This window comes from Phyllobates terribilis, unplaced genomic scaffold (assembly GCF_046119375.1).
Source record: "Phyllobates terribilis strain yellow unplaced genomic scaffold, ASM4611937v1 Scaffold_2__4_contigs__length_985480577, whole genome shotgun sequence".
Classification (NCBI taxonomy): domain Eukaryota; kingdom Metazoa; phylum Chordata; class Amphibia; order Anura; family Dendrobatidae; genus Phyllobates; species Phyllobates terribilis.
In genome coordinates this window covers 297,789,475-297,802,502 of record NW_027362762.1, presented here as the reverse complement: position 1 = coordinate 297,802,502, position 13,028 = coordinate 297,789,475, and the positions used below count along the sequence as shown (strand labels likewise).

The 13,028-nt window shown below is 41.1% G+C and overlaps 1 protein-coding gene across 3 annotated transcripts in view; it reads right to left on the bottom strand.

Moving 5' to 3' along the window:
• TMTC4 (transmembrane O-mannosyltransferase targeting cadherins 4) overlaps positions 1 to 13,028 on the bottom strand; it is a 62,806-nt gene that overhangs the window by 36,940 nt on the left and 12,838 nt on the right. For all 3 annotated transcript variants that reach the window (XM_073664207.1, XM_073664209.1, XM_073664208.1), the window contains exon 5: positions 12,431 to 12,518. In XM_073664207.1, coding sequence (XP_073520308.1) covers positions 12,431 to 12,518 — 88 coding nt within the window. The remainder of the gene's footprint in view (positions 1 to 12,430; positions 12,519 to 13,028) is intronic.

Here is a 13,028-nt window from a genome sequence, read left to right as displayed (position 1 = left end):
GAGACCGATGAACCCAAACATCCACAAGTCCGCTCATCCTTAGTCAAGAACTCACCAAAAGCTCACCAAGGAAACTTAACCTTAAGGCTATGTGCGCACGATCAGGATTTGAAGCAGAAATTTCCTGAGCGTTTCTGCATCTCCTTGGCAGAAAAACCGCTGTGGAAATTCAGGGCGTTTTTGACGCGTTTTTTTAAACGTTTTTGTACATCAATGAATGCTTTTTGGAGCTAAATAAAGTTATTTGGTGGGACATTGCTTAAACCCTTGGATTACCGTCAGAACTGGGGTGAGGATATGGATTAAAGAATGTGTCTGCGTGTTTATTTAACTCTTTACTTTAATTAGGTTTTGTCATGAAAAGGTTTGATTGACACCTTGTCATCACCAAACAAAAAAGCTGGGTGTCAGCTAGTCCCATTCACCCAATCTTCATTAGCATTTCTATTCATGTAATTTATGCGGCAGCAGAGAGCTGCTATTTTTAGCATGGGAAGGTGCCTTTGCAAACATGGTCCCTGGCTATAATTAACAGCTCACAGCTGGTTCGTTAGCCGCTATGTCCCCCGGATCAGCACTCAGCAGCGCTTTGGATGCAGTGTATTTTTGTTGCATCCAAAACGCGGTGTTCTAATGCCGCACTTTTGTTGTCGGTAAATGTGAATCCACCGCATATAATGACACTTCAAATCGGTCAAAATCTGCAGCAGAGACTAGCGTGTCCGCTACAGAAATTGACATGCTGCAAGTGAGTTTGGGTACGTGGCCATGGTCGCGAGCCGTTGCAGGTTTGACGCTGCGTGATTATACAGCATCAAACCCACAGCATCCAGATGTTACAGCATAGTGGATGGGATCTCTAGAAATCCCATGTCCACTATGCGTGCATCAGAGGCTGTGAATCACCCGCGGACACTGACATGCGGCGTTCCTTCAGGACCGCAGCATGTCAAATTCTCTTGTGGAGTCGCTAGTCTCCGCAACATAAATTTGACCACTAGAATGTACTGAATGCGGTAAATACGCATAGTTCAGTGAACACCTGTGGATTTTCCTGTGTTCAATAGAATGCAGTGTTTTGGACGCAGCAAAAATATGAGTCCAAAGCGCTGGTAAGTCTGAATCGTGGGTACACAGCCTAAAATTTAAAAAAAAAAAAAAATGCTGTGGGCTCCCGCATCATTTTTATAACCAGCAGAGGGAAAGCCGACCGCTGGGGGCTGATATTAGTAGCCGGGGAAGGGGCCATTAGCCAAAAATGTTCACTGGCTATTAATATCAGCCTACAGCTGTTTGCAGGGGGACCCCAGAAAAAAATTGACATGGAGCACCCCTATAAAATCTAACCAGAAAAGGCTAAACTAGCCAGCTGCGGGCTGATATTAATAGCCAGGGAAGGGGCCATGAATGCTAGCCCCCTCCACGGCTCTTAATATCACCCCCTAGCAGTCCCAGAAATGGCACATCCATTAGCCTCCGCTCTCCCCACTACCCTGTTGCGGTGGCGAGTGGGGTAATAAGGTTGGAGTTCACGTCAGCCTTGTATTGGCGGCTGATGTCCTCCATTATTAACGTGGGCTTCACATCTATAAAATGCCCCCATTACTAACTGCATAGTAAAATGGTTGCCGCTTTTTCAATAAATACACGACCAGAATAAAATATTTTAATGAAATAAACACACGGTTTTTAATTTTTTTTTTTTATTGTACTGGGTCCGCAAAGCCATCGATCTTCTGAAAAAAAAAAAGTAAAAAAAACAAACCAACCATAATCCTCACCTGTCCGCCGTCATGACGCAGTCCACGTACCGCCAACGATTGTCCCACGGCGATCCGGGTCACTTTAACAGCAGTGACATCAGCAATCTTTAGAATGTTCCCAGGGTGAAGTCACGTGAGCGATCAGCTGATCGCTCACGTAACCACAGGTCCTGGAAGCACATTTAGGGTTAAAACTGAGTTTTCTGAAACTCTGGACTCGTGTAATTGAGCTTCTGAACAGGTGATGTCGGTGGGCGGCTACTTTCTCCATATGCCTTAAAAGTTTTTCCATTTCAACATTGTATTATGCTATGAATAAGGATCTACGTATCCGAAACGCGTAAGCCTCTATACGCTTTTATTTGCACCATGGTCTCATGGTTTTAATTTTTTCAAAATAAAGGCTATTTTTTAAGTCACTTTCACGAGTTGCTGGATAACTACCTCTTCATCACCTCCTGGAAACACAGTATACTGCTGGGAGCGAGCGCCAGGGAGAGAGCATCGCCGGGGACCAGGACCAGGAGAAGACTACTGCTCGGATGAGAGGAGTAGTAGTCCTCCTCTCCCGACCCGAGTACCACCCGCAGCGCGTTTCCGCTGCGAATTCGCGGCCACTGGCTTTAATTGAAAACGCATCAAATCCGCAGGTATAAATATTATAATTGCAGATTTGATGCAGTTCAGTTATAGTCAATGGGCGCAAATTGACGGCAAAAACGCCCACACAATGGTCATGCTGCGGTTTTTACCGCAATGGTAATCCTGAGCGGAAATTTCCATATTATGTGTGGCAGACCTATTAACAAGCGTTTTCACAGCGCATCAATAACGTTTCGTGTGCACATATCCTAAAGGGTTGTCGGGCGTTAGCGCAGGGATGTCAAACTTAAACACACAGAGTGCCAAAATGAAAAACTTTGACCCGTGACTTTGTCCAACAGTATACAGAAAAATGGGCCCCACATAGTCCTCCATACAGAATAATGGACCCACATAGGGGTGGTGGTTCTGGTGTCGGGGGGCCAAATATAACCACTCTGCGGGCCAGATTTGGGCCACGGGCCGGAGTTTGACATGTATGCGTTAGAGTGACTGCAGACTTGTACCCTAAGGCCTGACCACCCTTTTAATGTGGAGGTCAGCAAGTGTATAAAAACAAATGGCATGTGCTTGCAATTTTAGTTCTATCCCATTGTTGTGCAGTTGTTTTTAGTATTCCAGAGGGAAAAAAAAGTATGCAACTGTATGTCAAAAGTTTGGCTAGATCTGCCAGTAATTTTCAAAGCAATTAAAGTGATAAAAAAATGCACATCTGTAGTTGTAGTGTTTATTATTCTATTTTCATGCAGAGTACCCCCAAGTGATCAGGAGTTTCAAATTGGTAACCTTAAGGAAACTATAAAAGGTCCACATCACAGATTTCATCAGATTTGAATGCAAAACTTTCTTACTGTCAAAAGAATGAACATCACAAAAGAACTTGGCATACAACAATATTAGTCAATTGTCCAATTGGGAACAGTTGATGTCTATCCACACCTACTCATAGGATATGCCCCTAACAAAAATATGTAATGACAAAAATCACCACCAGTTTCCCTGGATATACCTAAATAGGAGGGAAATCTTAACAGCATTGGTGGGATAATCACAACATAGGAGATACATAGGAAAGGAGCAACTCTTAAGACTTCATGTGCAATCAAACACTGCTGGACACTATGGCAGGCTTAGATTTTGTCTATTACCTCTTGAGAACACACATCACAGGTTGAGAACTACTGAAGAAGCATATCCTTTTTATAGCACTGTATAGCTTAGCAGCTTACTTTATTTTATACAAAAACAAAGGTTCAGATACTTAGTAGCCAAACTTGTCCTCAAAGTGCATACTCTTGGTATACAGTAGCTTGTATTCACCCCCTCGGCAATTTTGTTACATTACAACCGGTGTTTAAATATTTTGGCAATCCGATTTGTGTGTGATGCATCAGCACCAAATAGTCTAAGATGGCAAAGTAAAATGAGAAAAATATAGACATAAATTAAATTTATAGGATCAAATAACTAAAAAATGGCATGTGCATATGTATTCACCCCTTTTGCGATGAAGCCCCTAAAAATTTCTGGTGCAAGCACTTACCTTACCTTCATGAGTCACATGCTTAGTGAAAGGAAGTCCACCTGTATGTAATCTGTGTCACATGACCTGTCAGTATATACACACATTTTCTGAAAGGTTTCAGAGGCTGCAATACTATTAAACAAGAGGCACCACTAACCAAACAACACCATGAACACCAAGGAGATCTCCAAACAAGTCAGGGACAAAGCTGTTGAGAAGTATAAGTCAGGGTTAGGTTATAAAAAATATCCCAATCTCTGACGACCCCCGGGAGCACCATCAAATCCATCATCATCATCAAATGGAAAAAACATGGTACCACAACAAACTTGCCAAGAGAGGGCATTAATCAGAGAGGCAATATAGAGACCAAAGGTAACCCTGAAGGAACTGCAGAGTTCCCAAGCAGTAACTACAGTATGTGTCTATATGACCACAATAACACGTACACTCCATAGAGGTGGCCTTTATAGAATAGTGGGCAGAAAAAAAGCCTTTATTTACACACAAAAATTGTAAGGCTAGTTTTGAGTTTGCCAAAAGACATGTGGGAGACTCCATAAATGTATGGAGGAAGGTGCTATGGTCAGATGAGACCAAAATTGAACTTTTTGGCCACCAAGGTAAACGCTCTGTCTGGCGCCAAACCAACACAGCTCATCACCCCCAAGAACACCATCCCCACAGGGAAACATTGTGGTGGCAGAATCATGCTGTGGGGATGTTTTTCAGAAGAAGGAACAGGGAAAACGGTCCGAGTCGAGGGGAAGATTGATGGTGCGAAATACAGGGATATCTTTGAGCAAAACCTGTTTCAGTCTGACAGTGATTTGAGACTGGGACGGAGCTTCACCTTCCAACAAGGCAAAGACCCAAAGCATACTGCTAAAGCAACACTCCAGTGGTTTAAAGGGAAATGTGTAAATGTTTTGGAGTGGCCTAGTCAAAGCCCAGACCTTAATCCAATTGAGAATCTGTGGTCAGACTTGAATATTGCTGTTCACCAGAGAAGACCATCTAACTTGAGGGAGCTGGAGGCAATTTGCCTTGAGGAATTGGCAAAAATCTTAGTGACAAGATGTTGAAAGCTCAGAGATTTATCCAAAGCTGTAATTGCTACAAAAGGAGGCTCTACAAAGCATTGACTTTAGGAGGGCGAATAGTTATGCACACTGAAGTTTTCAGTTACTTTGTCCTATTTGTTGTTTGCTTCAAAATAAAAACGAAAACCAAAATGTTCACAGTCGTAGACATGTTCTTTACATGAACTGATGCAAACACAAAAAATAGACAGAAAAACTGAAATGCCAAGGGGGTGAATACCTTCGCAAGCTACTGTAACTCTGGCAGACAGAGACCTATTGGTATCACCTTTAAATTGTATCAAATAAATACATTGTGAAAGACCAACAAAAACGGAAGTGACAATTTAACTACTACTAATATATTAAAGATCACACTTTGAAAATTTTAGAAATAAACTTTTTAATCGGTTTACAAAAATAAAGAAAGTTTCTTTATTGAAGCTTCAGCAGGAGAGTTTACAGAATATTCTGCTTATAACATTTAGCTGAAACATTTATTCTTCATAAACAGCCTTATTTTCTCATCAGGCTTTCTGGCAGTGGATATTTAGGGATGTCTCAATGCTTTTTATAAGAGATGCTCATGAATCTTTTGTTCTCATGTAACAGCAGGGATTTTATAATGAAATGTAAAAAATGTCAAAAAGATGTTCTTCCCATAAATAAGTAGTTGGCATGCACTTAAGGTATCTTAGGTAAAACTCCCTTTTGATTTGGTTGAGAGAGAAAACAAATTGACAGTATTAAAATAAAAAATTTAAAAAAGTTCCCAACAAATATTTCTTAAGTATAAAGACAAATCTTAGTGAACACGTTTCACTTTGCAAGAAATATTGCACAAAATGTATGTCAATTGGCAAAGAATATGCACGAATTATGGAAATCAGACATATTTGTGCAATATATTGACCAAAGGACAAACAGGAAAGCTTTGGCCAAGATCGTTTAACTTCAAAATATTGACAGCACCAATTTTTCAAAAACAACGCGTAAGATTCATCATTTGAGTCTTTTTTTAAAGTGACTTTTCTGTCTTGTGATTGTTACCTTTTTGCTCCAAATTCTTATAAATGGCACACGCGAGTTGATCAATTTGGTACACATTTAAAAATGCAATGCTATTTTTTTGTCTTTTACCTTTTTTGCACCTTGAAAAGAGCAAAAAGTCACACAATCCTTTAAAATGTCACACAGTCTTTAACTGCGCAAAAATAAAAAAATAAAACACATTTTGTAGTCAATCGGGGTACTGGATAACAATGGAGCCAAAATTCAGACTTTTCAGAAAGTCACAAATGATGAATTAAGCCAAAATTATGGCCAAAACCATGCCCCCCCCCCCCCCCAAAAAAGACAAAACCAAAGTAAAGTTAACTTAGAAAACGTCCAAATGCAATACAGAATGAAGAGCAAACGTAAAAGTCACCATTATAACCATTTATACGCCAGAAAAGAGTCGCAAAAGCAATAATGAAACTGGGCCAATGTGCTTTACAGATGCTGAATGCCTTTTTTTGCTTTCACATTGTGTTATAATCGCTTACTGGCTGGACATTATAAGAGATGTGAATATGTATTAGGCACCAGCCGGAGACCCCAACCCTGTTCATTTGTGATCTTCTTTTAAATTATAAAATGGAAATACATGTACAGTATATGAGTACTTAATATCGAAGTATGGGCCCTTTAAAAAAAAAAAAGATCCATTGAATCATTTTTAGACTACAGAAGGGTCTTACTTTAACCCCTTTACCCCCGAGGGTGGTTTGCACGTTAATGACCAGGCCAATTTTTACAATTCTGACCACTGTCACTTTATGAGGTAATTACTCTGGAACGCTTCAACGGATCCCCCTGATTCTGAGATTGTTTTTTCGTGACATATTGTACTTCATGATTGTGGTAAAATTTCTTCGATATCACTTGCATTTATTTGTGAAAAAAATGGAAATTTTGCGAAAATTTTGCAATTTTGAAAATTTTAATTTTTATGCCCTTAAATCAGAGAGATATGTCACACAAAAGAGTTAATAAATAACATTTCCCACATGTCTACTTTACATCAGCACAATTTTGGAACCAAAATTTTTTTTTGTTAGGGAGCTATAAGGGTTAAAAGCTGACCAGTGATTTCTCATTTTTCCAACAAAATTTACAAAACCATTTTTTTTTAGGGACCACATCACATTTGAAGTCACTTTGAGAGGTCTTTATGACAGAAAATACCCAAAAGTGACACCATTCTAAAAACTGCACCCCTCAAGGTGCTCAAAACCACATTCAAGAACTTTATTAACCCTTCAGGTGCTTCACAGGAATTTTTGGAACGTGGAAGAAAAAAATGAACATTTAACTTTTTTCACAAAAATTTTACTTTAGACTCAATTTTTTTTATTTTCACAGGGGTAACAAGAAAAAATGGACACCAAAATTTGTTGTGCAATTTCCCCTGGGCACGCAGATACCCCATATGTGGGGAAAAAACACTGTTTGGGTGCACGGCAGGGTTCGGAAGGGAAGGAGCGCCATTTGACCTTTTGATTGTAAAACTTGCTTGAATAATTAGCGGACGCCATGTTGCGTTTGGAGAGCCCCTGTGTGCCCAAACATTGGAGCTCCCCCACAAGTGACACCATTTTGGAAACTAGACCCAAGGCACCTATCTAGATGCATAGTGAGCACTTGGAACCCCCAGGTGCTTCACAAATTGATTCATAAAAATGAAAAAGTGTTTTTTTTTTCACTTTTTCATTTTTACGAATCAATTTGTGAAGCACCTAGGGGTTCCAAGTGCTCACTATGCATCTAGATAGGTGCCTTGGGGGCTCTAGTTTCCAAAATGGGGGTCACTTGTGGGGGAGCTCCAATGTTTGGGCACACAGGGACTCTCCAAATGCAACATGGTGTCCGCTAACAAATTGAATGGAAAATCAGCTCAAATTGTTAGCGGACACCATGTTGCGTTTGGAGAGCCCCTGTGTGCCCAAACATTGGAGCTCCCCCACAAGTGACCCCATTTTGGAAACTATACCCCTCAAGGATTTTGTTAAGGTGTATAGTGAACATTTTGAACCCAGAGGTACGACACAGAATTCGATAACATTAGGCCATCATATTGAATAAGTTGTCATTAGTATTGAGCGCAAGTGCTCGCTACTTGAGTTTGCATCGGGTACTCAGGTATGCACCATGTACAGCGTGTGCTCGAGTGACATGCTCGAGTCCCTGCTCCGCATGTTTCACGGTTATTAAACACCCAAAAAAAAACATGCGGGGATCGCTCGTGCATGGCAGGCAATCCCCGCAAAGTTTTTTTGGCCACGAAGCATATGGGGCGGAGACTCGAGCATGTCACTCAAATACCCATGATACTCAATGCATACCAGAGCACCCAATGCAAACTCAAGTAGCGAGCACTTGCGCTCAACACTAGTCGCCATATCGTTATCTTTTTTTCTTACTTTTCAAAAAAATCCCAACCCCATCACAACCCTAACCCCAAACCCAGCCCTAACCCTAGCCCAACCCTAACCCAAGAGTTTATTTTTTACGCCGTTCCTTATGCGGTATAAGTGATTAGACGACTTTATTCTTCGGGTCAGTGTGATTACAGCAATACCAGAATCATATGGGGTTTTTATGACTGACAGCTGTCACACAATAAAAGACGCATTTTTTGTAAAATCTAGTTTTTGCATCGCCATATTTTGAGAGCTATAATTTTTCCAGATTTTGGCCGACAGTCATGTGACAGCTCGTTTTTTGCGGGATGAGTTGACGTTGTTATTGGTGCCATTTTCAGGCACGTGACATTTTTTGATCGCTTTCTATTCCGATTTTTGGGAGGCAGAATAAACAAAAACCAACAGTTCAGGAATTGTTTTTTTTTATTCTGTTCCGCGTGTGGTAAAATTGATAAGGCAGCTTTATTCTTCGGGTCAGTACGTTTACAGCGGTACCACATTTATATCGTTTTTCTATGTTTTGCACTTTTACATAAAAGCAATTTTATAGAAAAAAATATTTTTTAGCATAGCTTTATTCTGAGAGCTATAACTTTTTTATTTTTCAGCTGATGGAGCTGTATGGCGGCTTGTATTTTGCAGGACGAGATGACGTTTTCAGCGGTACCATTTTTATTTATATTTGTCTTTTTGATCGCGTATTATTCCATTTTTTGTTTGGCGGTATGGTGATAAAGCATTGTTTTTTGCTTCGTTTTTTTTTTTTTTCTTTTTTACCGTGCTCACTGAAGGGGTTAACTAGTGGGACAGTTTTAGAGGTCAGATTGTTCCGGACGCTGCGATACCAAATATGTGTACTTTTATTGTTTTTTTTTTTTTTTTTTTTTTTTTTATAATAATATTTATTGATGGGTACATTATATTTTTATTTTTGATGGATTATATATATATATATTTTTTTTATATTTTTGCAATTTTTTTTCATTTTTTTTTTCACTTTATGATAGTTTTTATACTTTATTACTTTGTCCCACTATGGGACTTTCACTTTTTTTTCTCTGATCGCCTGCATGGCACAGGAATGCAGCACCATCCCTGTGCCATGCAGGCTGTCAGCGCTGGACAGGGAGAAGATAGTTTGGAGATGCACTGCGCATGTCCAAAAAATCTCCCTGCTGTCTGGTGACCCGGATGTTGTCTTGACGACATCGGGTCGTCATGGCAACATCCTGGAAGCCGCGGCAGACATCGCTGGATGCCGGAAGAGGAGGGGAGTATGGGCGATCACCTCCCCTTGCCACTGCAATGCTGCGATCGACTTCGATCGCAGCATTGCGGGGGTTAATGTGCTGGGAGCGGTGCGGGACCGCTCCCTGCACATAGTCCTGGGTGTCAGCTGTGACAATCAGCTGACACCTGGCGGCGAACGCGCCCGCAGCCTGTGTGCGGGCGAAATCGCTAGGGCGTACTAATATGTATCAGGTCCATAAGGCCCAGGGCACAGATACATACTAATACGCCCTTGGTCGTAAAGGGGTTAAAGGCATCAGCGTAAGGTAAAAACCGACTTTAAAAGTAGATCACATGTCATTTTATGAATATCCATGTGACACTATATTGCCCATGATATGCAAACTAACAGATATATATATATATATATATATATATATATATATATATATATATATATATATATATATATATATATATACACACATATATAGATATATATATATATACACATACACACACACACTGCTCAAAAAAATAAAGGGAACACTTAAACAGAATATAACTCCAAATAAATCAAACTTCTGTGAAATCAAACTGTCCACTTAGGAAGCAACACTGATTGACAATCAATTTCACATGCTGTTGTGCAAGTGGAATAGACAATAGATGGAAATTATTGGCAATTATCAAGACACGCTCAATAAAGGAGTGGTTCTGCAGGTGGGGACCACAGGCCACATCTCAGTACCAATGCTTTCTGGCTGATGTTTTGGTCACTTTTGAATGTTGGTTGTGCTTTCACACTCGTGGTAGCATGCGACACACTCTACAACCCACAGAAGTTGCTCAGGTAGTGCAGCTCATCCAGGATGGCACATCAATGCGAGCTGTGGCAAGAAGGTTTGCTGTGTCTGTCAGCGTAGTGTCCAGAGGCTGGAGGCGCTACCAGGAGACAGGCCAGTACATCAGGAGATGTGGAGGGGGCCGTAGGAGGGCAACAACCCAGCAGCAGGACCGCTACCTCCGCCTTTGTGCAAGGAGGAACAGGAGGAGCACTGCCAGAGCCCTGCAAAATGACCTCCAGCAGGCCACAAAAGTGCATGTGTCTGCACAAACGGTTAGAAACCGACTTCATGAGGGTGGTATGAGGGCCCGACGTCCACAGATGGGGGTTGTGCTCACAGCCCAACACAGTGCAGGACCCTTGGCATTTGCCACAGAACACCAGGATTGGCAAAGTCACCACTGGCGCCCTGTGCTCTTCACAGATGAAAGTAGGTTCACACTGAGCACATATGACAGACGTGACAGAGTCTGGAGACGCTGTGGAGAGCAATCTGCTGCCTGCAACATCCTTCAGCATGACAGGTTTGGCAGTGGGTCAGTAATGGTGTGGGGTGGCATTTCTTTGGACCCGCACAGTCTTCCATGTGCTCGCCAGAGGTAGCCTGACTGCCATTAGGTACCGAGAGGAGTTCCTCAGACCCCTTGTGAGATCATATGCTGGTGCGGTTGGCCCTGGGTTCCTCCTAATGCAGGACAATGCCAGACCTCATGTGGCTGGAGTGTGTCAGCAGTTCCTGCAAGATTAAGGCATTGAAGCTATGGACTGGCCCGTCCGTTCCCCAAACCTGAATCCGATTGAGCACATCTGGGACATCATGTCTCGCTCCATCCACCAACGTCACGTTGCACCACAGACTGTTCAGGAGTTGGCGGAGGCTTTAGTCCAGGTCTGGGAGGAGATCCCACAGGAGACCATCTGCAACCTCATCAGGAGCATGCGCAGGCATTGTAGGGAGTTCATACAGGCACGTGGAGGCCACACACAACACTGAGCCTTATTTTGACTTGTTTTAAGGACATTACATCAAAGTTGGATCAGCCTGTAGTGTGTTTTTCCACTTTAATTTTGGGGGTGACTCCAAATCCAGGCCTTCATTGTTTAATAAATTTGATTTCCATTGATGATTTTTGTGTGATTTTGTTGTCAGCACATTCAACTTTATACCGAACAAAGTATCAATGAGAATATTTCATTCATTCAGATCTAGGATGTGTTATGTTCCCTTTATTTCTTTGAGCAGTGTGTGTAATTATAAATAATGTCTGTTACAAACTCATCTTGAAATCATTACAGGAGAGCAAATTTATATTACAGCAATGGCAACATGATTAGAAAGTATAAGTAACTAAACCCAGAAGGAGGAGAGAACCAGGTAACACATACATATATAAAAACACACACAGGGTGTGGGTCCAGCACCCGGCACCCCCACTGATCAGCTGTTACTAGGTCTGGCAGCGGTCGGATGTAAAAGGTGTATGGAGCGGAATAGCAGCTGGTAACAGCTGGTCAGCGGGTGTACGATCACCACTAATATGATGTTGATGACCTATCCTGAGAATACGTCATCAGCATCATAGTAGTAAACAACCCCTTTAATTTCTGGACTAAGACTGAATGTTGACAATTAATTTGATAGTAGTCTAATCTCTATACCCCAACTCTTATGTTAACGTGTTCAGGATTTGCTGCAGATTAGCACAGCAAATCCGCTACAATTTTCAGTAGAATATACAGTAAGTGAATTGGGTTTCAAACATGCACTAGAAAAATCTTCAGGAAAATCAAAGCTTGCAGCAGATTATTTTCAACCTAATGGACTATGTTGCTTTCTAGCAATGCCTTTAGTACATGCATAATATATGTATTTTATACTAAGTGTTATTTTAATATAAAAGAGGAGTACTTACTTCTTATTTGGGCTTTGCTATATCCAAGAAAAGATAAAACAACAAATAGTGCACACAACAGATCTGCCCTGCCAACAATTCCTGCAACCTACAAATAAAACAAGTAATACATTCAAGAGGCTGCACAGATTAACCAAGCATGGAAAGCAAAGGAAAACTTAAAAAAAATGCTAGTGGGATAGACTGGCCTGGACCACAGTGCTGCATTTGCAATTATAGGAGACATTTTAAAAATTAATTAAATTTAAATTACAAAAGGGACTTACCAGAAGAAATTATTCACAGATTATTAAAAATGTAAGCTTTTTTTTTTTTTAAAGGGGTTGTCCAACAATAAAATAAATTTTTTTATTCAGGCATGGATGGTTTTAAAATAAACTAAGTTACATTCACCTTCCAGAGGAGCTCCGCAAGTCTGCACTGACTTTGCAAGCGGTGTCTGCTCTGTTCACAAGTCATAGGACCGCTACAGCGGTAACATGACTACTAGATCAGGTCATCAGAAAATCATTTGATGACACGCTCTTCTAGTCACCTGACCGCTGCAGTCAATCACATGCTGCAGCAGTACTGTGACTTCTGATCTGAGCAGACATCC